This window comes from Triturus cristatus, chromosome 4_2 (assembly GCF_964204655.1).
Source record: "Triturus cristatus chromosome 4_2, aTriCri1.1, whole genome shotgun sequence".
NCBI lineage: Eukaryota > Metazoa > Chordata > Amphibia > Caudata > Salamandridae > Triturus > Triturus cristatus.
The window spans coordinates 568,114,245-568,141,607 of record NC_140586.1 but is presented as its reverse complement, the minus strand read 5'-3'; the positions used below and the strand labels follow the sequence as shown (position 1 = coordinate 568,141,607).

Below are 27,363 nucleotides of genomic sequence, written 5' to 3'. Positions count from 1 at the left end.
CTAAAGTGGGGCGTGGACATTCCGCTCTGAGACATCCCCGTGCTTCTTTCTCTAGAGGCTTGCGGAGGCGTCCCGCCACGAACTTGGCCACCTTGTCCCCCAGAGCCCAGGCTGCGGAGCGCAGATGCATAATCTCATCCGGGTCCAGCATACCTGTGTCATCCTGGGGCAATGTGCCCGCGGAACTGGCCGGACGCCAAGAACGCGAAGACCCCTCCTCATCATCGGTATCTGCCGGGGAACCTCCAGCCTGGGACAGCGAGGGAGGGGCGGTGGAAACTGCGGGCTCCGGCGGTGGGGGAGGCGCAGAAGGAGGTGGACCAGACTTAGCCAAGAAAGCCGGCCTCAAGCGTTCAAAGGTGTCCTTGTCCACCCCTTGCGACTCCTCCGTGCCGCCCTCTCTACGTACTTTCTTGGGGGACGGGCCACCCTCCTGAGGTAAAGGACCTGGTGCAGGAGAAGCAGCCCCCCGATGGGCTTGTGCTAATCTAGCGCATTCCGCCACAATGCGGTTAGACAGGCGTTCCTCCATAGGGGCTACCACTTCATAAACACACCTAAAGATAGAACTATCTACTGCTTCCAACAAATCATCATCCAGAGGCAAGTACTGTGTCGCCTCTTCTTCCTCATAATAGCTCCCCTGCTCCATATTGCCCCCGGATAACCCCAAGGCAATGCCGCAACCCCGCAGAAGTGGAGAACTTCGTAACAGGTAGGCAGCAGTGCAGGCTAAGGCCAACAGGGGAAGCAGCCACAACAGACCAAGTCTTTATTAGGGCTAAAGGTGGACCGGCAGTGCCAGGACAAATTTGGGCAGATCCAAGAACTGCAAGGCTTTAAATGCGGCCCAGCCGCTGTGGGTGGCACACACACCCAAGCGCGCCGGCCCTCAGTACTGACTAGACCACACCGCCACCCAGTGCGCTGTCACAGTGCTCAACCTGCCCTCAGGCGATTACGGAGTTCCGAGACCTCCGCTGGCATACAGACCCCTGCGGGCGTAATAAAATGCTAATGCGGGACAAATACAGACCCCGAAGGGCGTTCTGGTGAGGCGGCAGGGGGACAGGCTCCGGCAGACTCGACTCTCTCAGCGCGGCTCCCTTTGAAGAGAAAGCCGCGCTGCGAGAGCAACGGGACGCACGGGCTCCCCCTAGCGGCCAACAAAGGCCGCCGCAGGTGGACCGGCCGTGAAAGGAGCGAGATAAACGCTCCCGCAGCCGTAAGGGACTCTGTGGGGATAAAATCAACACCACATATACAAAGAACCGTTGCGTCCCTTAACTCATGACCCACCAAAGCGCTATCAAGCTCCAAGTATTAAACACAGAAATACCAGAAAAACGAAAGGGACATAACTGGCTGCACAGCAGCGAAGAAAGAGGAGGGCTTCACGGAATGGAGGAGCTTTCTAGGAGTTATGGACAGCGTGGAAGGACTTGGATGCTGTGTTATCCCTTGGACTGATGGGAGTTGATGTTTATAAGACAAAACATTTTGGATTGTTTATCTTGTGACCGGAGGATGTTTTTTTCCAGTTCTGGTTGTAAAAGTCACTCTTTTTTCTGGCTGCTCTGTGTTTGGCATAGTAATAAAGCGAAGGAAGGAAAAAGCATAATTGGAGCCTCCGGTCCTGCCATAGAATCACAGTGTGCCTTCACACAACCTAACATTAAAAACTAACATGATGTTTAATCATCATCTTTTGCCTTTAATTTCTTTCCCTTAGCAGCCTTGAGAAAGCCTCAGGCCTGCATACCTCTACTGGGCAAAACATGTGTTGGCTGACCATCAAAAAATGGAAACTTTGACCAATGGTTTATTGGTTTAAATGTACATTAATCACTGATTATATTTAGAATCCTACTTTTTTTCCAATGCTAACAAAAATAATATCTATTGTGGGAATTGCTGTCATTTGGCATGTGCATTCATCTGTTATAAATATTGAAAGAACTCCAGGCCTGCGCACTACCAAGGGGGAAAACAGCTTGGTTGTTCATGATGTTATCTGTCGCAACATGAATAAAGACATTACCAGGAAGCACCAACATTAAATTTGAACTATTTCACTCTAAAACAGTGTGATGTATTTGAATAAGTAAACATGGAAGTGACTTTTTAACACTGACTGTGAAAATTGAATCTTGGGTGAAAGCCTTCTTACCAATCGTCTTACCATTTTGTGTAGTAGCAGACCCTACCCACTCTTTGCGAATGCAATATTCACTACCCATTTTACGTATAACACTTTATTTCTAGGCATTGTATATGACCACAGAGGCTGCTGAGCCGATGATTTATTTCAAGAATTAGACCGTGGCTGAGAAAGCACACGAGGATGCTATATGCAAGGGCGCATCTCAAGCATTTATGTTGGCGATGGCATCCTAACAGCTTTGCTAGAATGTCTCTGCACATGTGCTACCAATTCTCTAGAATATCAATGTGCACGGTGGCACGATTCATTATAACATAAGTTGGTTTTGCATTAAAAGTGCTAACTGAATCTGGAGTATAAAATGAGGCTATATCTCACAGATCATGCATCACATTCGTTCTATCTGTCTTGATTAACAATAACAAAGCTTCTGTTGAATGATCCGCCTAAGAATTGCTGAATCTAATACTCTTTGTTTATGGTCTGTACGCCCACTCGGAACCTGAACTTGGACTTTTCACCACAACCATGTCTTGTAGCTTAAAGCAGCAATTTCATCTCTGCACTCAGTGACTTGAGTGCCCCACCTCGTAGATATTATACCGGGATCTTAAAACATTGCAACTAACAGTCATATCAGGTATCAGTATAGAGTAGTACGCAAGAAGCTAGTGACTGAAGTTAGTGCCATACCACACAGGACTATCTCTACCAACCAACAAGTTGTCACTACATCCGAGATCTAACAGCCTTAAGTGGGTCTGTATTTTTAGTGATTTGGTTACATGCATTTTCAAAGACACTCTTATTTAATACCTATTGATTTTTTAACAACCTTCTTCCAAATGCACATCTTCCATCTCTCCTCATGATAGCTCTACTTCCCGTTCATCTATTGTATTGTAATTGTATTTATATAGTACTTACTACACCTGACGAGGCGTTGATGCGCTTTCGTGGAGAGCACGCTACTCGGGAACCAAAAAGGGATTAGTGGTGGATTGGTATAGTGAACTTTGAGTTAATTTGAGAAGTGGACATATGAGTCTGTTAGTTGGATTGAAAAGGATAAGGGGGGGGGATCTGAGAGGGAAGAGTATTAAAAGTATTTATTGGGAGATCATAGTAGGAAGATGAGGTTTGGGATATATTCTGTGTATAAGAATGTCACATAACTTGTTTTGTTTGCAATGCTACACGAATTTAGTACAGAGGAATACTCACAGTTCAATACTAGTGACCATGTCAAAGTTGAGTAAGACTGGATCCTTTTGGGCAACCGAACCTTTGTAAAGCGTGACAGACAAATGTCTTGCACAGGGCTGCAGATAATCACAAGGAAGGGGGGCCAGTGTGTGCCTAAAATACATAAAATGAGTGAGCATGTCAGTAAATTTCAGAAACAGTCTATAAGTCACATATACATATTGATAATAAAATATCAAAGTACAAATATACACAATATGAACCTAAACCTTCAGGAATCAAAGAAGAGATCCTTTAAGTACCACCATCATTTTTATATATGGCCTAGCGACAAACTGTCTGCTAGCCTCATGTAGTCAGCATTATTATTATTGTAATAATAATAGTAATAGACATCATTATCATTCTCCTCCTCCTCCTCATCATATATGAAGGGGCCAGCCGCTTTCAAACACTGATCAGTTGACTTTATTGGAAGTCTCAATCTGATATTTGATCATCACACTACAAAGACATTTTGTTAACTGGAGTGCTAGTCATGCTGAGTGACATTTTGCTTGTTTACCTGTGCTTCCTCATAGGGAGCAATGAGATGCAAAGGAATCCTTGTTTGAGACTCTTCTATAATGCCCAAGTAGCAACACCATCTATCTCAGCACCACACTCCATACAAGGGTGCCGCATCCACAGTGGTGAATAACTCGTTCTCACTCCAAGCACTAGTACAAAGTAAAACAATGTACCGAAACGCCGCTACATCAGCAGCAGTGATTGCAGGTCACCTGCTGCCTCCCTGTCCCCTTGCACAAAGTAAAACAGTCAGGAAGACCTACTGTGCCAGACCTACTGTGTCAGCAATGGCTATTTCAGGTGTCCCTCTCTCTTCCCCGACAGTGACAAGAGGTATAGGAGTCCACCTCCTGCACTGCTGACAGTACATACAACATTATTTGTTTGCTAGCACTTACTGTCCCCAGTAAGCACATAGCCAAAGCATTGTGCAGTGATATTATAGTGAGTTCTATAGTACATAATAATCAACTTTTAATGTAGAAATGAATCAATGTCCAGCACCTGCCCTTCCTGTAGTCCAATACAGTAGAAATGAAGAGTAAGGTGAGTCACCACACTCACCTCCAGTCCACTGCAGCAGTGGGGAGCAGAGACTGCCATGCAGGCTTACCCAGGGAATTCCAGGCGCCCATTCGCTCAGCCAGGGAATTCCAGGTGGCCATTACGATGGAACCAGCTTTCTCACTGCATCCACCACCTAACATTTTCCAGTATCACATTTTTTAGAGAAGCAGTGTAGGGATTCCAATGTCACCACTTTCTAATTTCATTTTTGTCCTTAGAAAAAGCCCATTTTATTCAATGTACTTCAGGGGGTTGTGCACCAGGAATTGTCAAGATCTGCTTCTACCCATTTATGTGGAGGGCATGGTGTCCATTCTGACTTTATCCAATGTGCCTGTGCCCTCTAATTACAGTCATGATTACTTCTCACACAACAGATTAATATATACATGCATCTTTTTATCAGCCCCTATTTTAATTGTCAGTCCAGCCGCTGTAATAAGTCACTGTTTCTTTGGTAAAACGAGGCTAAGGTGAGGCTTCAGTACATAACTTCTAAAACATACTTTTCCAGACAGCATGTCCACCACCGCCACTACCACCAGCAGTACTACTACCATAATTCGGCCTGATTCACAAAGGTAAACTTACACAATTGTGTACGTTTATGCTTTTTCAATATTCAATATTGAGTTTAAGAGGGCACATAAAACGATAGGCATGTCCAGTCTTTTATTTTCGCCTGAAAATTGTCCACCATGAAGAACTCCGCAGCAGGTGCTTTTATGCCAGTGTAAGATATTTTAAAATATGGCGCACCCGAGCTTGGCATCAGGTGCCGTTGAACCTAAACTAAAGGCCCTGCTCAAGGGATCTGAAAGTGTTGTTCTAGGAGCCCAATATCTTGGTGTATGTATTTGGAGAGCCTCGTAATCTGTAAACTGCCTCTTCAACAATTTCAGACTAGTCCAGACCCCTCAGCCATTTCTGGATTGGTAGGGGCGCGTTGGATCTCCAGCATTTAGCTATGTCTCTTTTTGGAAGTATGCACACAAAAGTTATGATGTATCATTCTCACCAATATTCCCCATCTAAAGAAGGGGGGGGGGGGGGGGGGGTCCGAGGAGAGGGGGGGGGGGAAATCAACAAATCAACAAGGGTGATCAGTCACGATTTACACCAATTCACCTGGAGGCCTGCTGAATCTCCATATACCTGCAACATCTGAATTAACCAGGGGATCGAGATTTCGGGTTTCTGTATGTCGTCATCCTATAGAGGGCAATACAACCCTCTAAGCCGTTGGCCCATTGCAGTCCCCATATTTGTGCGTCAAGTCTGACCCATACTGACAATGGCTTGGCTCCTAGGGCAAAGAGATGGGGAGACAGGGAACAACCCTGCCTGGTGCCCCTCTGTATTAAGAACTACTGAGTTAGCACACTGTTGACTCTCACCCTTGCCCACGGATTGCTGTAGAGTGGCTGAACACTCTTCCGAAAGTAGGCACCAAAGCTTATCTATTTCAGGACTAAGCGTAGGAAGGGTCATTTGACTGAGTTAAATGTTTACTCAAAGTCTAGTAGGGCTATTAGAGTCGGTTTGAATAGCTCATGGGCTCGCGTTAGTATATAGTGGAGTTGTCGAAGGCTGTGCCTCATTCACCTAGCCGGCATGAAGCTGTTTAGGTCCTTGTTAATCACCTTACCTAGTCTTGCAGCAAGTTTCTTCGCCAATAATTTGGCCTCAACATTGATCTAGAAGCACAATCCCTATGAGGTTGGTTTGGCACGGGGAGAACCACCACTGTGGTTCTACATATATCTTGGGGAGGGTTCTGACTCAAAGGACTTCATTGAACATCTCGAATATCTGGGAAGTCACAGCTGAGGCTAATTTCTGGTAAAATACCACCAGGCAGCCATTATGTCCCAGTGCCTTTCCCATGGCCTGCTATAGGCGGCCAAGAGAAGTTGCTCTTAGGGGGAGATAGAAGTCAATGTTTTTACACACTACTTTAATCAATTCAGGTTTTCATACATGCTTCTAAAGAAGTCTGGCACCGTCTCACTTGACTGGCAAGCTGTGTCGTTTGTAGAGTCTCGGATATTCTGGAATCTACACTGCATCCTGAATTTTTTCAAACCTGAAGCACATTAGTTGTCAGATTTCTCACCTTTTTTCAACAGACCCGATGCACACACACTTAAGCTAACTGTACCTGCTCCACAAAAGAGGTAGCTTTGCTGCCTTTGTTTCAAACATGTTGTTCACATGTTCTGAAGAATATATTAAATACCTCAAGTAGGTCTTTTTCGTTTTTCCACTGCTTCGCACCTTTTTCTTTTCTTGTGCTTAAGGGCTACGTAACAGAGCGCTTCAAAGATCAACAACAACGTCAAGGACCAAAAAAATTGGGAACAGCTTCTGCAACGTTTGACTCTGAGTAAAATGTGCCTTCTTAGAAAGTCCTTAATGGAGATTCCTAAATGACCTAGATCGTAAATTGGAGCCTATGAAGGGGCTGGAGAGGGAATAGGAGAGCCTGGCAAAAAAGGATGAAAGTCCAACATTTTTTTTTGTCTTAAATGAGGACAGCGTTGTTCCACGTATCAGGCTTTTTTAAAACATATTTTTGTTTTGAACACAGCCGTAAAAATACAATGCAGTGGATACATTTCAGAGTGCAGCACATTAGAATGTTATATAGCAACAGAGCATAGTGACTCACTGGCAATCAAGAGAACATAAATGACTGTGCATCCCCAACACCATGAACCTAATGCATCAGGCATCCTCATCATATCAGCTTAATCACATCTATTCCTAGGTGTTACCGTGATTGCGGTAGGCACTCCATCAGCCCCATACCTTTTCAATTTTTTGGGGCACCCCCTGCTCTGGTACACCACTCTTTCGGCCTGCTGGCACCAGTCCAGGTCTTTCTCCCATTCACGAATCCCAGGCGGGGTCGGTGAACCCAACAACCTCGCCACATCATTTCAGCCACCCCAGCCCCCACTTCCTGCCACAACATTGTGTATTTAGGCCCATCACTCTCCCTGTGTAGGTTTACAAGAAGCCACTTGGCATCCATCGGGACCTCAATTTCCGTAACCAAGGTCCGGATAACTGGGCATGTCCACAGAATATATAGAGAAACATGCCCTCTTGCCCGCAGCCCCTCACACAATGATAGGTGGTCGCCTTCCTTATCTTGTGCAGCAGTGTTATCGAGTAATAGGACCTGTGCAAGATACAGAGCTGGACTTGTCTAAATCCTGCTCTTATTGCCATAACTCTTGGGCCCTGTAACACCTCTCCCCATTTCTCATCGTCCATCTCCACCAGCTTAACCACCCACTTATCTCTCAGGGAACCCAGCTCGTACGGGGTGTTGTTCATTATCTTTCTATATGTTAGTGATATGGCCTTGTCTAGCATAGATCAAGTAGAAGCCTGTCCTCCAAGGGGGAGGGCTCTGCTACCTGTACTTTACCTGTGATGCAGGGCATGAACCATCTGGTTGGTAGCGATAGCGCTTCCTTTTTTCCAAACTATATTCACCCTTCAGTGTATCGAAGGCAAAAGATCCCATCCCTGTTCGCAGTTCTCCCAAGCTCTCAATGCCCAGGAGCCCCCAGAAAGAGAAAGGGTGCCCACCTCCGAAAATAAGAAACTGTCCCACCAGGTTGTCTATTCCTTCACCCGCCCTGCCCATTCCATGAATTTGAATGCTGCCGAACACACCTACACCGCTTTGAGTATGCGCAGCAAAGAGCTTATCTTCGCTGTCACCTATAAAGTATCGCAGGGTAGTTACTAGAGTCCATTGCCTCCCTGTCCACTCAGAGCGCTGGTTCATTGCGATCTGCATACACCCATTCATTTATCACTACAAGCTGCGAGGGCCCACTAGTATTTAACGATATCCAGGACACCCATTGGTCAGGCTTGATCTCCCAGAAGAGGGAAATACGGTAGTGAAGACTGTATATCCTTTCCTCCATTTGTGTCGTCCATAAGGTCCATAGACATTTAAGAGCAAAGATGGAGGCACAAATGTAGGTATTTATACACAAACAAGGTCTTCTGAGATGAAGAGAGGAAACCCAGTAAGAAACAAAAGCTTCAATTCCAAATGACGCTGTCAAACACAGACCCAGAATCCCCCAGAAAAAGCAGTCTCACCGGAATTACCCACAAGCGGTGATGAATCAGTAGAATAAAATAAAAACATGTACATCTCCAAATATAACTTTATTCAGTTGAAAAACTGAACAAAACAAGAAAAAGGAATACTACATACAAATGATCTGCAAAAGCAGTGTGAATGGATGCACGCTGAGCACACTGCTTTGGATATAAGATAGCCTACCAAATAGTGGCTTACATGATTTACAGGTATGGGTCTCTGGTGAATGCCAGACCTGCTTGAATTGATAGTACTTGGGTGGGTAGATGAAGCTACTCTGATTGAATCTGTAGCAAAAGGCTTTTTGTAAAGGCCCAGACTCATTAGAAAGGGACAGAGTAGTACAGTACCACATGGAGTTCAATCAAGGCAAGCAGAAAACTGGAGAACTCAAGGAAAGGGAAAATGAACTGGGTGTGGCTCTTTCACTGCAGCAGAATCTGCCAATGGATTTGCAAATAGAGCATTGGTTTGGGAGTGTCTCGGATGTCAGGAAGTCTCCTAATCATAAGTCTGCCAAACACCTCTTGAGTATGTCTATAACCATAGAGAAAGTCAGATCCTCCATCACGGGCTAACACTCAGACCTAGGCATACCCATTTAGGAAGTGACTGGTGAGGGGCTCGTCAAGCAGGAGGCACTCCTGCAAAAAAGTGTATTTGCTAAATACCATTTGTTTTGGAACACAGACACAAATAACCCCACTACATATACTTTTTAGACTAGGCGGCTTGCCTGCTAGTCGTGGCCCCTTGATATACCACCTTAAAAAATTGTTGTCCAGAGATTTTACATTTTGATTTGTGTTTTTGTATCATTAGAGAAGTAATTTGGCTTGGGTAGACATTGCTAATCCGGGCAACATTTTTTGGTGTCAAAACATAGGTTTGAGGGTCCCTTAGTCTTCTTGAGACAAAAACTTACTCTTCAGAGCAACCCTTTTGCATTTTCAAAATGGTGGCTCTATAACGAAGAGTTTTAGCCATCATATTGGTAATTTATTTTAATATTGCTTTTGTTTCAGGTTTTCAGTTGATTCAAATTCTTAAACATGAGCAAAACAGGTGGTAGAGGAGGATCTTTACCTCCTGACAGTGTTGCTAACTGCATAATCTGAGGACTCCTTCAACAAAGAAAAATGTGTCAAATGCCAAACTAATCGAAAAGAAAAGCTAACATTAACTGAGGCTAGATAGAAGAGAGTTGAGATTCTGCAGAAATACAAGCAAGACAAAGCTCACAAAAGATTGAAACTGACGGATGAAGAGAATCAAATATTTTATCATTATAAAAACAAGTGCTACAAGTTGTATACAATGGAAAAAAGCCTGGAAAAAAAATCATCAAACAATAGCAGAAGCCAGTGAATCACAACAAGAATCTGAGCCTTCAGAGAAAGCAACAACAACCAAACCAAATGCCAATCAACTTTTTTTTATTTTTTATAAATCATTTTATTAAACAATCTCGACATACATGCAAATGTGCACAACATCAATGTTTGGGTCACAGTGAAATCAAGGTAAATACGAATATAGCAGCATAAATGATTGAAAATCACGGGGATGGGGGGGTCAACATCATCTACATCACGAGGAGGGGTACATATATTGCCCCGGTATGCATTCCAGGGTGCCCACATCCTGGACCATTTTCGGGGGCAGCCACGGGCCATATAAACTGATTTTTCTCTTAACATACTCCAGTCAAGATCCCGCTCCCAATCAGTGATCGAGGGAGGCTTCAGGGCTCCCCAGAGTTGTGCAATATTTCTCTTGGCAATCATGCAACCAAGTGTGACCCATTTCTCAGCATAAGCGTTTAGGTTGGTGGGTTCCCAGATATTAAGGAGACACCTGGGTGCTTCTGGCTTGATTTCTACCCCCAACACTTCACTCATGATTATATGTATATTACGCCAATATTCGTGAATCTGCTTACAGTGCCATAGTATATGCATAAATGTACCCAGTTGTGTGCAACCCCTCCTACAAGAGCCATCTGTCACTCCACCCATGTGTACCATCTGGGGCCCAGTTATGTAAATTCTATGGAGGATCTTTAGTTGCACCAGTCTGAGTCGCGCCGGGATAGCAACCGTTCTGGGAGAGGAGACGGCTTCCTGCCACGTTTCGTCATCCAACTCTATTCCATCCTCGGTCCATTTGTCTCGTAGGTTCGACAGGGGGTTTTCCATATTATTAATGAGTTTTCTATATGTCAGCGAAATGGCTCTGTCAGGTAGGTGGCCATCCAGCAGCCTATCCTCCAGTGGAGAGGCATCTGGTGGAGTAGCGCCTGCGGGAAATGCTGCTTGCAGCGAGTGTCTGATTTGTAAATATCTGTAGCGCTGAGAATCCGCAAGAGCAAACTGAGTTTGGAGAGTGTGAAAGGACTTCACACCCTCCGCGCACCAAAGATCCTTGGCTTGGGAGATGCCTATTAGGTCCCATTTGTCAAACCCCTTTGAGCTTCCCATATATCCCAGTTTCTGCGAGTCCCATAGAGGCGCTGCAAGAGTTAGGTTGTTATGCCAACCGAGTGACCTATTTGCAGAATGCCAGATTTTGACTGTGTTGTCCGTGGGGCCGGTGAGTGGGAATTTACTAGGCGTTGAGTATAGCGCCTGGGAGAAAGTACCATTAAATAGAAGCCAACGATCCATAAGAAACCCCGGGTTGTCAGGGCGTCCATATGTGCAATGATGCCAATCAACTTTGAAGATTGATGGCTACCCCTTGTCCACCTCCAACAACTCATCAGAATGTGAGTCTCAAAGGGCAAACATGTTTTTATCTGTAGCTAGTTTCTTCCAAGATGACATTTTTAGCTGAGTAGCTGATCTTAACAGCGAGATGAATGCATTTGCAGATGATCTGTATGCCCACCCAAACTGCATGCATGCATACATTCGAAAATATGAATGTATAATGAGCTCCCACCAGCAACGTAACAGTCAGCCTTCAGTTCAGTTTGCACTCTTTATAAAATCAAATTAAGTTTTAAAGCCTCTCTTCAGCGCTGGCTACGGGGTCACACTCCGTGAGATCAGAGAAATAATGGTCAACATTGATGAAACAGTATTGATCCACAATAATGAAATAAATATATTTCTGGCGAGAATGTACGACAGAATTTGTTTTTGTCAGTCTAATAAAAAGAGTAAGCCACTTATGGTGTTCTCAGCTGATGTGACTCCTTAAGTTCTTGGTGCAAAATAAGAGGACACAGTAAAATCAGCAGGAGCCATTTTAAGAAATGTACTGAAAGATTTAGATTTTGGGCTTAATGACAAATTGTGTGATGTCCCAGAGCTCTGCAAATCATGGGAGTCAACATGAATGCCTTATATTGTCTTAACATGTTTTACCTCATTGTTTAATATCTGCAAAGCAAAAATGTTACAAACTAAAGTTCTTGAGTTCAGAACAGAAGCCGAAAACATTGATGATGGCTTTGAAGATATAACCATGAACCAACAGGCTTATGCTGTGCAAACGCTCTGTCTTTTCCAAATCAAGTTTTATGAATTACATCACGGCAAAAATAAAACTCCGCAACGCACACAATCTATGACAAGTGCTAAAGTAGAGAGCTAATCAATTCAATGAATAGGATTGGTGTATCAACAAGTTATAATGACATAGTACAGAGCAGGAACTTGTAAGAAGCTCATGCTGTAAAATCTTGAGAATCCAACAGCACACCCCTTCCAAGTCACTTTACCAGGAAAGGATTTACATCTGCTGCTTTTGATCATTTTGATTTTGAAGATAGTTCTTCTTTGTCTGGAACATCCAGCACACGATACCCCCATGTTACTCTTTTCAAAACTGAAAAAAGCTGCTGGAAGCTGAAGCAGCTGTTGGAAAACAAGCTATTTCAGCTGTATGCATAAACAAAGCTGCAGACTTATAACCCAACTACTTAGCCAACGTGTGCAAAATCACTATAAGCCTACAACAGGTCCCAGTCTACTAGAAAGTTTCAAAGTGGCTGAGGACATGGATCTTCTACTACCTGATGCTTCAGTCTGCAAAGCTGATTTAACTGAATTTATCATATTGCTTATTCTGTGTAGACTGAAGGATGACAAAAAGCCAGTTCCTTCAGGAGGTGGAATTCATGCTCTGATCTCCCAGAATACTGTCCCACTAAAGAAGGTTGGGTTTTTACCAATAGTACTATCTCCAGTTACAAACTACGCAACAGTTTGTCGGTGCCTTTGCGGCCTTCCAAGACATGCTAATACACTGTTTAGCAGGCACCAGTTAAAAGTCCATAAATCTGAGCGGGTCATTAGTCCTAACAGACACAGTAAAGCACATCTAGGCATCAGTTGGCTGTGAGCAACCAAAGTTCAGCTTCTGCATATTATAATTACTAGTCGGGAACAGCTAAACCCCAGTCAACTTGGGGGAGATAAAGCTCAGTCCACAACACCCTGTGCCTCCCTGTAGTCCGTATTAGCTCTGATAGTAAGGATTACAGATTGTTGAAAAAGGAAAGTTTCACTTTGAATGGGAGTGCTGTAAAGAAATATAATAACTAGGGATTATCAACATTGTAGAGATCGATATGCAATCCATAGTGTATAGCGAGCGATGAAGTGCTCAAGAATGGGAGGGAGTTCCGGATCAAAGTTATAGCTTTTTTCAAGTTACGATTGAACAGATCTTTTTCTGTGTGCTGGATGTGCACTTCCAGGACTTAAATGTGTCAGTCGCTAAATGTAGTACTGTGTTCAGTTGAGGCCAGTGTCTGTCAGCTTCCCTGGTGGTCAACAGGAACAAGCAAGATTCGTCCCAGTTCTTTTTGAGGCTCGAGACCCTGCTGAAGTCCTCTACTGTCACTGGGCCAAGATTTCATTCAATAGCCATTCCGCCCCTTAAACATATCAGGGCATCATTGGCATATAATGATACTATGTGCTATTCTCCGCCCATCTGAATCCCCAATCATAAACTCACGCTCCCAAGGCACATGCCATGGGCTCTATAGCTAGAGCAAATATGAAAGGGGAGAGTGGGCACCTCTGTCGTGTTCTTCTACTGATCTGGACAGACCATGATATTAGTCCCCCCCCCCATACGCAATCTCACCTCCGGATCCCTGTACAGAAAACTCACCTATTAAAGGAATTCAGCCCCTGTGCTGATGCTCCGTAGAACTCCCAGCAGATAAGGTCAGCTGAGTGCCTTTGCAATATCCAGTGAGACCACCAAGTGATCCTCTTGAGGTCACCTAGCCCAGTCCAAAGTCCCAAATAAGCACCAGAGACTTAAGAAGGTATTAAGGCTCAGAATAAAGACATTCTGACCAGTATGTATCAGAGTCTGGACCAGGGGTAACCAGTGGTTGGGCAATACTTTACCCAGAATTTTGTAACCTAGATTCAATACAGAGGCTCATGGGATCCTACTGCTAGGGGATTCCTGTCAGGTTTCAGCAAGACCATAATTAAAGCCTCCCTTATAGACTTGGGTAGGTGACAAGCCACCTTATTCGACTCATATGTCTAACACACAACACCACTAGTCCTGTTCTGTAGGGGACATAGAATTCAAGAAGAAGGCCATCTGGGCCCGGTGCTTTGCCCCTGGCCATTTGAGTTGTCGTCACATGCATTTCCTAGGTTAAAGGAGGTCCTCCAGTGCAGCTTTCTGAGTCGCACTGAGGCAAGGAAGAATAATTGGACTTAAGTAATAATCTGCCGCCTGTTCATTCAGTTCGGACCAGGAGGTGTAAAGGGTAACTTTTTTAAAAAAAACATATTTTTATTAGTTTTATATAGTACCACTTAGGCAGTCGCCCGACATAGTTCACTTGGTAACAAGGTATCGCAAAATCCACTGCAATGGAATAAACAAGTGGCACCAGCTGCATATACATCAAAGAAAAACAAACTAAGAACTGCACGTTGGCTCTACCACCCCACCCAAATTGGCAAATAAAAATCAGTGCACACATACTCAAAAGGGAACCCAATGCAACTTTCATTATGTCCCACATGCTTCCCATGCGGCATATCCTACAGGGATTGTGAAGGAAGAGGGGGAAGATCGATTCCACTGTTATTGGCCCACCGAGTCCATATCTTCCTATGTTTTTGCAGGCAACCCCTAGCTTGAAATACTGCCATCTCTGCACCCATGCATGTATCCAACTCTTTTTGCCACTTCCCCAGTGTTGGTGGAGACTCTCCCTTCCACAATTGGACTATATCCCTCTTGGCAATTGTGAGGGCAAGGAAAAGTAGATGTTGCTTATATCTGTTCCCTCCTATAACGTCGGTACTGTGGAGCAGAAACAGTCTGGGATCAAACGGCAAGATCCAGGGCAGTACCTCGCTGAAGCACAATGACACCCTGCGCCTGAAAGGCTGTAATGCGGAGCAACTTCACACCGTGTGAAGGAAAGTCCCTTCCTCCCTATTGTAGCGTAGACACATGGGGGATGGCACTACACCCATCCTTCAGAGGCGAATCCAGGTGTAATAAACAAGATGAACATATTTAAACTGGATAAGGCAGAATCTGGAGGCTACTGCTGCCCCACGGGGGCTAGCTATCGCCTCTGCCCAGTCCTCGTCAGTAAGATCAGGGATGTCATGCTGCCACGCTTTCCTTGTTCTATGGAGGATTGTGGTGGAGTGTGTCGTCAGCATCTGGTAAATCTGCCTAATTTTGTGCACACCAAGATTCCCCCATAAGAAGAAGGCCTTCAAGCGGATGGAATTCAGGAAGGTCAGTGAGATTTGCCCACACGGGGGCTAGGGCATGCCGTAATTGGAGGTACCTGTAGAACTGCGTTTTAAGGAGGTGGTACTCTTCTTGCAATCGCTGGAAAGTTTTAAGGACGGTGCCACGCATAATGTCTCCCAGTGTGGAAATCCCCATCTGGTCCCACTGTCGGAACCCCCGCAAAGCGGCGACCTGGCATAAGTAAATACCATGCCATAGGGGCGTCAACTGCCTCAGCCGCATATTCCATCCCATACATCGAACGGTGTATCGCCACAACCGAATCATAGTTCGGCTGGCATGCGGTAGGAAGTCAAGCTTCTGCGCGCTGTGAAGTATTTGCAAAAGCGTGGTCCCCTCCATGGCTGCATGCTTGAATGCGACTGTCGGGTCCGCAGGTGAGTTGTACCACCAATCATTAATGATCAAAAGGTGGGCTGCCACGTAGTAAGAGTAAACGTCAGCTGCCGCTATGCCTCCACAATATGTGGACTGTGCACATGTCTGCAGTGTCACCTTGATCACCCCCCCCTCCCCACAAAAATGTGTTATGAATAGCGTTAATTTTTGCAAACCACGCTCTCGGAATATGATATGGAAAGTTTTGGCGATGGTAGAGCACTCTGGGGAGAGAGACCATTTTGAAAATGGCCGATCGACCATACAACGAGAGAGGTAGGGAAGACCAGACAGAGGTCTCCTTGCGAAGGTTAGTAAGAAGCGGGTTGATGTTACGAGCCCATGAAATCTGCGGACAGGGGGACACAAATCCTCCCAAATACTGGAAGCCCTCTGCGGCATTTTTTAGCTGGGATGCCCACGTGACCCTGCCCTGGTGGCCGCAGACAGGGAATAACACGGATTTAGCCGGGTTTGTGTGGAGTCCTGAGGTTTGACCTAAGACCCGGAGGATTTGCAGAATACGTGGGCCAGATAGCCAGGGGTCAGTCATAAAAAACTGGACATCGGCCACGTATAACGCGATACGGTCTGACTGTGATCATGGCCAGTCAAATCCCCTGAGCACCGGATCCCTACGGACCCAGGCCGCCAGGGGCTCCACCGCTAGGGAAAAAAGGAGGGGGGGACAGGGGGCAGCCCTAATGCCCCAACCGATTGGACAGAAGGGAGAAGGGTGCACAGCAATACGAATGGAGGCTATAGGTTCTAGGAACTAGAGGTCCGAAATGAACCGCCTCCAGAAGTTGAAATCGGTATTCCCAGCTGAGAGAATTGAAGGCCTGGTCTATATCCGCCAGAATCAAGGCTGCAGGGCGACCCAGCTCCGGAGCCATGGCGTTATGAATGTGCAGAATATTGTGCCGGGTAGCCTGGTGCGGCATAAAAGCAAGATTGATCTAAATGGACCAGGTCCTGAACGCAGGACCATAAGCGGTCCGCAAGGACTTTCCCCAGCAGCTTGGATTCAAAATTAATGCGGAAATTTGGACGGTATGAGGACGGGTCTTCTGGAGGACGACAAGGTTTTAAAAAGAAAACGATTTCGGCTTGGCGCCCATCACGAGGCAAAAGATGCTGCTCAAGAACCTCCTGGATCGAATCCAATAAGTGCGGGCCCAGTATGGATACATGGGAAAGGAGGAACTCCATAGGGTAACCGTTGGGTCCCGGAGCCCGACCAGAGTGCATCACGTTGAGTGCCGCCGTTAATTCATCTAGTGAGATGGGGGCATCTCATTGGTCTCGCATCTGATCCAATAGCCACTGGGGGGGAAATGTCATGCAGGAACTCAGCGATTAAGTCACCCAAGATCTCTTCCTTCCGTGCGTATAACGTGCAAAAAATTATGGGCAAATTCCTCCACCACCTCCCCCGGGGATGTATGTAGAACACCGTCTCTGCCCCTAATAGCTGGAACCATGGCCGGGGTCCGCCGGGTCTGACACAGTCTATGCAACATTTTGCTGGATTTGTCTCCCCACTGGTAAATTCTGTATTGAGACGCCAGCCAAATTTCTCTGGACTCCTCTGTGAGATGGTGACTGAGCTGCTGTTGTGCGAATTACAAATTTCTCCGCAAGGACGGAGTAGGCTCCCTCCTGTATTGCGCCTCTAAGGAGATGCACTGGGTCTCTAAACCCACTCGCTGCTCGGAGCGCTTGCGTTTTTCGTGGGACCAATAACTAATGTCCACCCCTCGAATGGTAGGCTTCAGGGCCTTTCACAGGGTCACCCTCGAGGGAGTGGAGGCGACATTTATGGTGGGATACTCTTGAATGGCTGAGTGGAGGCTCTCGATAGTTTGGATCACGTAGGTGCCAAGGGGACATACGCCATCTAAGGGGCGGCTGGTGCACCCCAAAGAGAAGGGTCACCGTAACTGGGGAGTGGTCAGACAGCCCTCTCTGGAGATGTGAGGCCTGGGCAAACTGGTGGACATGATTCAGAGGTGTGAACATGTAGTCTAGGAGAGATGCAGATCCGTTCACCGCTGTTAGATATGTGTATCACATCTCAGCCGGATGGTATTCCCGCCAAATATCAGACCATTCCAAAGCCTATGCACGCAACGACAATTTCGAGAGACCAGTGGAGGGGGCAGCCCCGGGAACCCGTCTCCTGTCCAAAGGTGTCATAGTGTTGTTCCAGTCACCCCCCAAGAGGGTCAAGCCCTCTGGTAGTTCACCCCACTGTCTAGTCAACGCTTCTATGAAAGTGGTCCCTAGGGGCGGGGGTGCATATACATTGCAGAGCATGAACGGCTCACCATAGAGCGTACCTGATAAGATGACATATCGATCCCCGGGGTCCACCCAGTGTTTTGTAAGAAGAAAGGGGACACGACCATGGATGAGAATAGCAGTCCCGCAGGAACCCCTCGTGAAATCGCATGGTAGACCTGCTGGAATCTGAACCTAGCCTGACAGGGGGCCTTATTGCCCAGGAGAGGAGTCTCCTGCAAGAAAAGGATATCAGCCCCGTAACGTTTTGCTTGCCATAAGATGGCCCCCCGCTTGACCCCGTTGAGGAGCCTTCTTACGTTCCACGTCACCACTGTTAGTTGGCCCAGCTGGGAGGCCGAAGCGTGAGAAGTCATGGGGTTAATCTGGATCTACCAGCGCTAAACTGCCTAATGTAGAATGGGATGTGTGCCTGTGTGTGTAAACAACGAATAACAACTGTTTCCTTGAAACTACCCCCCCAAACCTCCCCACCCGATACTGCCTAGAACAAGGAGCATCTGTTGCGATGAGGAGCACCCCGGACCCCAACTGTGGATCCCAGAGACTCCCCATGTATGGATCTCAACCTCCCCATAGAACATAACCGTGAGTGTGCAAGTCAGCTGCCGTCCACCTCTGCAGGGGCAAACTGTTCGAGGTAAGTCAACTCCATAGCATATATTGGTGTGCAACTAGGAGAGTCGCCGCCAATCAGTCAGTTAGGATGCTTGCTCAGGACTGGAGGAGCGACGATCTGAACCGGAGCGATTCTGCCTTTGGGATTTCGTTCTGCGTTATCTGGGCCGCTGCGATCCCTTTGAAGAGTCAGATTCCAGTGATGGAGGGGGAGGGGAGGGGGGAGGAGTGTCGTAAATAAAATATTACGCGCTCAGAATTTCTATATATCAATATGATCATGCATGAAGCAAGAGGCTGAGTCCGTGGTATCAGGTTCAAAAGGGCTTTATTCAAATAACTCGAGTTATAGGGAGAATAGTTCCATCACCACAAGGGATCAGGAAGGGTCTAATTCTCAGAGTATTCTCAAAATATTCTCAAACTTTATTCACAGAGTACAGTATATATACATTGTAATAATATACGTAAGCAGGAGTGCTTCAGGCGGAGCAAGAGAGAATGAGATAAGAGCATGTGGGTGTGTACGTAGGCGTGACGGTGGGCGTCCACTTGATGATAATAGGTGAGTGTCATAGGTGGGTGGATGCCTGGAGGGGGTTGCGTGATCAGCTGGAACTTTACTGGAACTTTGCCTTACTTGTGCTCAACTCGAGCATGACGTGTAACTGACGTGTGAAAGGGTTGCTATGCAACCGGGGAGTCTAGAGTCTGGAAGTGAGGCCTTCAGTGTCAGGGCGACCAGCACATCTTGTATTATCTGATATCTAAAGTCTGGAGCAGGGACTGATTTGTGACATAGGTTGCCCATCACCAAGAGCCAATGTGGCATCTATTTCTTCATTTACTGCGTGGGCCTTACATGGGGGTTATGGGCTTTTCACTGACGTGAGCTTTGCAATCGCACAAAAAGAGACAGAAAGCCTAGGTTTTCTCCTTTGCAGACGGGTCGTGTTTATTCCTCCTTCTCCAGGCAGGAATGTGGTTTCGGTAGGAGTAAGCAGATAACCCTGCTCAATACTGTCTAGGCACCTCGGACTGGGCCCCTTTGGCTGAGGCCCAAGTGTGCAAGGCCAAGGATACGCAGCTGTAGCTTTCAGCGTTCTGAGGCCTGAAACCTCTTTTCGGCTCTGACTGAGCCACAATAATGGGCTTTCATGAAAATGCGGGAAAACATGATGCAAAACGTGTAGGCCTCAGAGCAGATTTGTCGTTTTTCTCATGGGAGACTGGATTATGGCAGGCCACGTTATAGCATAAGCATCATGATAGACAGGCCATGGAGGGGAAATACATAGGTTACATGTATGTGCACATGAGTGACGGGGAACACACGGGGACACATAGGCCTCATGATATTTTAATTTCCTCATTCCCTCCTTGTCCCCTAGTGGACCCTCATGTCACATCTATTCTCATGAGACAGTCAATCTGTTCTTGCAGCATTATTTTTCCATTTTCAATGCTCTGTAAATGGGGATGTGGAACACATGCAGTAGCACACAGGCCGCAAATGGCCGGGCCACACTGCAGACATAGGCAACAACTGAATATCATCAGTAGTATTAATCCACAGACGGTCAGCACTTTCCATCCCCATGCCGATATTACTCCCCAGAGCCAACTGGACCAAGTCCACGTGCCTGGGTCTTGGTGTATGCTTTGGGCAATCTTGTGGAGTCTTGTTATTGCTTTGTATACAGACGGTGCATTATTAGGAATGAAAACGCAACAGCTGGAACCGATGACCCTACAGGCCCCGCCCCTATCCGCTAGGATGACATCAAGAACAAGACGATTCTGAAGAACGACCATTCTCATAGCAGATTGTTCCTGGGTCAAGTTCCCCAGGGCTGATGCAGTCTCATTAGCAACTGTTTCTAGAATCCTTGTTAGTCTGCGGATATGTTTACTATTCTGGACGGGACCTATGAAGAAAAAGAATCCTTTGTGGAAATCTGTATATTGCTCCCAAGCTGTTTCAGTCTGGTCAATGCCAGAGGCATCGAGCCCTCGTCTGTGTCTGATAAGTGCTAGTTGGAGATTTTGATGATAGTTTGATGGGGCCAAGAAAACGGGTGGTAAAAGAAATGATATATAGCACGTCCCACCCCAGTCTAAGGGCAGTTGCACATAGGCTGTCTGGCCACAAATAAAATAGGTGTGTCGTGATGCTTTGAAGTAAGACTTTCCTTTGTCTCTAAACACTATTATAGTGTTACACTCGCTGTGCCCCAAATGTACTGAGCCTTCTTTTCTGACACACAAATTCCCTTTTACTGGCAGGACTGTAATTGAGGATGGACCTAAATTGTGTATGGGCTTGACATTCAACACTATAAAGTCGAGGGTCGCATTTCCTTGCAGATACTCTTCATTTTCTAGATCTGTACCTTTCCGTTGGGGAAGACCTTCTTCATCTGGGTAACATGCTTTATTCATGACTTTATTCAAGTTACCCCATACCCAGTCGCCCCTACACTCCTTGTCTTGACATTCTTTGGCATCACCGTTGATGGATGTCATTAAGGCAAACCATGCTCCGCAAGAACCATTATGGGAGAATGGAAAAGGGAAAAGAGGTAACACTCCCTTCACCTTCTGATACGGGGGAAGTCGGCCACAGACCCAGCAGTCTGTAGCATTGCTAGTCTGATGTGAATGGTGCAGCATCTGAATAAAGGTATTGTTGCGTAAGGCAAGTCGATATGATAGCTCATGGGATGGCAGATCACTAAATGTGTGCATTATAGTATCATTAGTAGAAGAGTGTAAGAGTGAGGCAATAGGAGGAAAGATAGCATGTAGTATTAAGCTGATACATATTATCGTGATGCACAGAAGAAATAGAAAAATCAAAGTCACTATACATCTACCACGTAATATTTTACAGTATTTGCTTTTCATCTTGCTCTTTTTCTCATCAGTAGTGTCCAAGATCTTATGCAAGCCAGAATACATGTTCAACCGCTTCACCACCTAGTGGACTTAATTGATCAAACGGGTTCTGACTTTTTAGATCTAAGTTTAGCTTTGTACTCCTGCTGGGGAGTCTCCTCTAGTAAAGGGGGCTCAAAGTCTGAAAAGTTTATGTCCTTTGTAAACGAATCGTTATTTCCACCTCGGCTCAAGAGGGCTCGTTCTATCAAAGTTCCGTATTAAAACGTAATCCCCAGGAGCGAGGGAATGTTCCTTGACCTGGGTGTTGTCAGGGAAGGCGGCAGCAACCTGCGAACGACAAGAGAGTAGTGCAGACATCAAGGAAGCCAGGTAATCTGTCAGCATGTTACTATCAACATCAGTGATCTTTTTAGGCATTGGAGTGCCCCACATATTCGGTGGTCTACCAAAGACCACTTCATAGGGAGATAAGCCTGTTCTAGAATGGGCTACCATTCGCATGTAAAAGAGGGCAACCGGCAGGGCTACCATCCAATCTACACCTTTGTCTGCGCAAATCTTTGCTAGTTTTATCTTTAAGGTCTGATTGTGTCTTTCTACAAGGCCTGCTGCCTCAGGATGTCGTACACAATGGAACTTCCAGGTATACCCTAACAGAAGGGACACCTGTTTCATGAGTTCAGAGAAAGGCTGACCGTTGTCGGAATATACGACACGCGGTAATCCATAACGTGGGAAAAACTCTCGCACCAATTGTCTGGCGGTAGTTACAGCAGTATAATCAGGAACTGGATAGGCCTCTGTCCATCTTGATAGTGAACATACTACTACCAGGACATATTTGTAACCTCTACATCTGTCCATTTGGATATAATCCATTTGGAGGACTTCAAAAGGATGGTCAGGTGGATGGAATCCACCTTGTTCCATCGGAATGCCTTTACCTGGATTGAATTGGCAACAGATCATACATGTTCTGACCTTTTGTTTCGCTGCTGCACGCAGGTGCTTGTTGAACCATATATTCTGTAAGCTGTCTAGCATTGCTTTCTCTCCTAAGTGTGCAGGACTATGTGCGGTATTTATGATCACTTGTACCATCGCATCAGGAAGAAACCATGTTTCTTTGCCCTTAGTCATCCAACCCTGATCAGTCAGTACCCCTCCTTGTTCCGACCATCTCTTTAATTCGTCTAGAGTAGCATGTGTCTGTATGTCTTGTACATCCTTGGAAGGATCCCTGACTGTCATGGCTTTGGTCATTGATGGTATCTGTGATTTTGTCATGTCTAGTGGGGTCTGAGCTGTCTGTTTGGCTGTTCGGTCTGCCAGATCATTGCCTTGAGAAATGGTATCTGTGGCTTTAGTATGTGCTTTGCATTTCAGGATAGCTATGGCTGTTGGTAAATGTATAGCTTCCAGAAGGGCTTGAATAAGGGGGCCATGCTGTATCTTGGCCCCGTGAGAGGTCAAGAAACCTCTTTCCCTCCATAGTACTCCGAAGTCATGAACTACCCCATATGCGTATTGTGAGTCAGTGTAGATGTTTACTCTCAGGTGCTTAGCTCTTATGCACGCTTGTGTCAGAGCGATGAGCTCTGCTGCTTGTGCTGACAGTATGTCTATTCTTTTAGTCTCTATGATTTCAGTAGCAGTGGTCACTGCATATGCTGCTACTAATTCTCCCGCCCCCGTCCTCATACATGAACCGTCAACATAGAGTGTTAGGTCAGGGTCTGGGAGTGCAACATCTGTCAAGTCTTGTCTTGGTTTAGTCACGGTATGTATCACTTCAACACAGTCATGTGGGGAAACGTTCTCTGTACTGGAGGGCAAAAGAGTAGCAGGATTCAGTATGTTGCATTGTCTGATCTCTATGTGTGGTTGAAATAACGTCAGCTCATAACCTGTCAGTCTCGCTACAGTCAGGTGTTGGGTTTGTGTTCGATTCAAGAGAACCTCTACTGCGTGTGGTACTTGTACTGTCAGGGGGTGGCCCAGCACTATCGAGTCACTTTGTCTTATGGCTAAGGCTGTTGCTGCAACAGATTTTAGGCACGCAGGCAAAGCCTGTGCTACTGGGTCCAATGTACTAGAAAAATAAGCACAGGGCTTGTGTCTTCCTGCATGATCTTGTGTTAGGACAGATAGTGCTGTTCCATCCCGTTCTGTCACAAAAAGCATAAAAGATTTGTTGTAATCAGGGATCGCTAAAACTGGTGCTTGACATAAAGCTCTTTTTAATTCTTCAAATGCCACAGTGTGTTCTTGTGTCCAAGGGAGGACTTTAGTAGAAGCTACCTCCTGTGTCGTCAACTGTATTAGGGGCTTGGCTATGTAAGCATACTGGGGAATCCACTGCCGGCAATATGAAGTGAGGCCAATGAATGCACGTACCTCCTTTTGTGTCTTGGGCCGTGAAAGGCCAGAAATCAATTGAATACGTTCTGGTGTCAGTCGCCTACCCTCCTTGGATAGCAAGTGCCCAAGGTACGCCACTTGCTGTTCACAGAATTGTAACTTCGAAGGGGACACTTTGTGCCCCTTGTCAGCTAGGAAGTGTAAAACAGTGAGTGATGCAGTTTCACAGTCAGTTTCCGATCGTGCAGTGATGAGAATGTCATCTACATACTGTATCAGTGCTGTAGTGGTAGGCATATGAATACTGTCTAGTTGTCTTTTGAGTGCCTGACTGTAGATGCTAGGACTTTCCGTGAAGCCCTGTGGTGCTCTTGTGAATCTGAAGCTGCGGCCTTTTAAACTGAAACCGAAAAGATATTGGCTGTCCGGATGTATTGGGATACTGAAAAATGCGTTCTTCAGATCGATAACTGTAAAGAACGTAGCCTTCGCATCAATGGCAGTCAATAGTGAAGAAATGTCCGGGACCACAGGGTACTGTGGCACCACACATTTGTTTAATTCTCGCAGGTCCACAACTAATCTATAGACAGGTGATGTATTGGGATCAGTTCTTTTAAGAATAGGAAGAACAGGTGAATTGCATATATTTGAATCTGTCTCTATCACCACCCCTTGTGCGATGAGTTCATCGATTATTTTCAGCAACCCTACTTCAGCCTCAGGTGGAATTTTGTATTGTCTAATCCGTGGCAGCACCACTCCTTCCTTGAGGGTGACCTGGTATGGTGTAATGTTCATGAAACCTACGTCAGTCGGGCCTTGTGCCCATAGGTGCTGTGGTACATTTTGAAGCCTGATGTCAATATCTTTCATTACAAAATGGCCCTTGAAATCACGTAAATACAGTCGCACTCCTTCTGGCGAGCAACAGATAATTGCTCCCAGTTCCTTTAATGTTTTTATGCCAAGTAAGTTTTCTGGACATGATTTAGTAAGCAGTAAGTCTGTTGTATGTATTAGTGGACCAACTCCTAAAGAGACTGGTTCTGAAACCTCATTGATAATAGGCTTTCCTGAAAAGCCCAGGGATATACTCTTTGAGCCCGAGAGGGGTGCCCCTGGAACCTCGGAATGACTGATGGTAGTTCTACTCGCCCCAGTGTCAATCAAAAACTTTTTATTTTGTCCTAGTAAACGTGCATGCACATAGGGACCCGCTTGGTCCACAGGAACTGGAATAAGGGGCAAGTCGAATTCCCTCTCTGGGCTGCTTCATGAATATGCTTGGTATTCTGGATAGTTAGTCTGAGCGTGCTCATACATTTGTGTTGTGGCGTGGGCTGGTGCAGGTGCATGGACAGGCGGCGGCGGCAACGGAAACGTATCTGATGTGTGTTATTTTCTTTGGGAGGATAAGGACGTGGCTTTGTCTTACCTATAGCTATATTGTGTTTCAGGACTGCACATTCATTTACGAAGTGGCCTGGCTTCTTGCAATAATTACAGGTCCCATTACTTTGTTTCGTGCTATTCTTGTTCGTGTTTGTGTTTGCCGGTGTCGATTGGGCCACCAGCATCTTCATCTTTGTGTCTTTCATGCGTCTCTTTTCCTGGTCGTGTTCTTCTCTAATTCTGTTCTGGTGGTATTGTAACATCTGTAACATTTGGGAAGGGCTGTTTGCTTGCCAAGTACTCTCAACCTTCAGTACCCTATACTTCACCTCTGGTAGGGAATTTTCTACTAGTTTGCTCACGAAAAGATGGGGATATGAATCGCTACCGGGCTTAAGACCACTATTGATAGTGAAACACTTCTCAAACCTAGAGTAAAAATCGCTAGTGTCCTCGTCTGGTTTCTGTTTACAGGCTGAAATAGCATCCCAGTCTTCTTTCTTGGTAATTAATAATCTGGGCAAAACTTGTACAAGGAGTTCAGGTAGCTCTTTAGCTCGGGGACCCAGACCAACCCCCGGGCCTCTTCCCTCTTCCTCTCTTTCCAACAGATCCCAGCTGAGCCTTTTCTCTCCCACCTCCCAGTCCTGTCCTTTCAGCTTCTCGTAAATACCAGCAGGCAATAGTACTTTTAATAACTTTAGAATGTCAGCATATGTATATTCTCCTAAGCGAAGAATGTCTTTTAGTTCTCGGTGAAAACCCCCCGGGTCTTTATCATGGGATGGTAACATTTTTTTCATTTCCAGTATCTCTAATTTTGACAAGGGGGTGTAGACATACACCCGTTGCAGTTCATTGTTTGCATCCTTTACAGGATGAACCTCTCATAGGGGGTTCAGCTTGTCGTATGACTGTCCCTTAACCTGTGGTGGAGCGGGAAGCAGGGACCTAGTCACGTATACTATATACTTGTGTCGCTGATCCAGGATGACATTAATCAGTTCAGTACCCATGTTCATCCACCTGTCTAGTATTATGTCGTCCAGCAACTTATACAATAGACCAGGACCAGAATATTGACTCTCATATAACGTGATCAAATGTTGGACCATGTAAACACCAGCTATGCGCTGTTCGTTTGGTGGGAGGCTCAAGAACGTTTGTGCTACGATATCATTATTATATATATCATATTGGGATATCCACAGGGTGGCTGACCGTGCTAATTCATTTTCTGTCGGTGTTGGACAGGCCACATGAAGGGCTTGCTCCCTCCCCGCATGACAGGGCCCGAGCCCCGGCCCTCCAGGTGTTACCCACAGAAACAACCCACACCCCGTCTCCAGCCGGGACTCCTGCCCCCGGACATCTCTGTATCATGGGGCCGAACCACTACCGGCTCCCTCGCCCGGCCCGGCCGCCATCTTGGACACTGCACCACGAGGCCGCGTGGCCTCAGCTCGACCCTAACCCTGGGCCTGGCCAGGCCCCGACATCCCGGCACCACCATCCACCCAGGAGGTGAACGGACTACTTGGCAGGTCGATGGGAGAAAGAAGTGTCGATGGCTCTCCCCCGCCAGGTGCCGATCGCCCCCCAGCTCCCCCGGGCGCTGGCTCCACCCCCCTGCTGGGTGTCTGGACTCCCTCATCCCGGACCTCCCGACCTCCAAGTGCGAGGGTCCGGACATCAAAGGGCGCCAGACCTATAACTGGGGAAGCTCCAGAGCAGGAAGGCAGTTGTATCCTGGAGTCGAGAGACACCGAGAAGAACTCATCCTTGACGGACTACCGGCGCTGCCGTAGCCCTGCCTTGTGAACTATCATCCTGCCTGCTGGCGCTGCCGCGGCCTTCTGCATCCTCCAGCCTCGTCGGGACCTGCTGGCGCTGCCGTGGACCGTTGTACCTACCACCTTCATTGGGACCCGCTGGCGCTGCCGCGGACCGTTGTAACCACCACCTTCATCGGGACCTGCTGGCGCTGCCGCGGACCGTG

At 46.4% G+C, this 27,363-nt stretch overlaps 1 protein-coding gene across 10 annotated transcripts in view; it reads right to left on the bottom strand.

Annotated features, from left to right (window-relative positions):
- Positions 1-27,363, bottom strand: part of HENMT1 (HEN methyltransferase 1) — a 660,905-nt gene that overhangs the window by 271,612 nt on the left and 361,930 nt on the right. For all 10 annotated transcript variants that reach the window (XM_085602234.1, XM_085602229.1, XM_085602237.1 and 7 more), the window contains one exon: positions 3,389-3,523. In XM_085602234.1, coding sequence (XP_085458360.1) covers positions 3,389-3,523 — 135 coding nt within the window. The remainder of the gene's footprint in view (positions 1-3,388; positions 3,524-27,363) is intronic.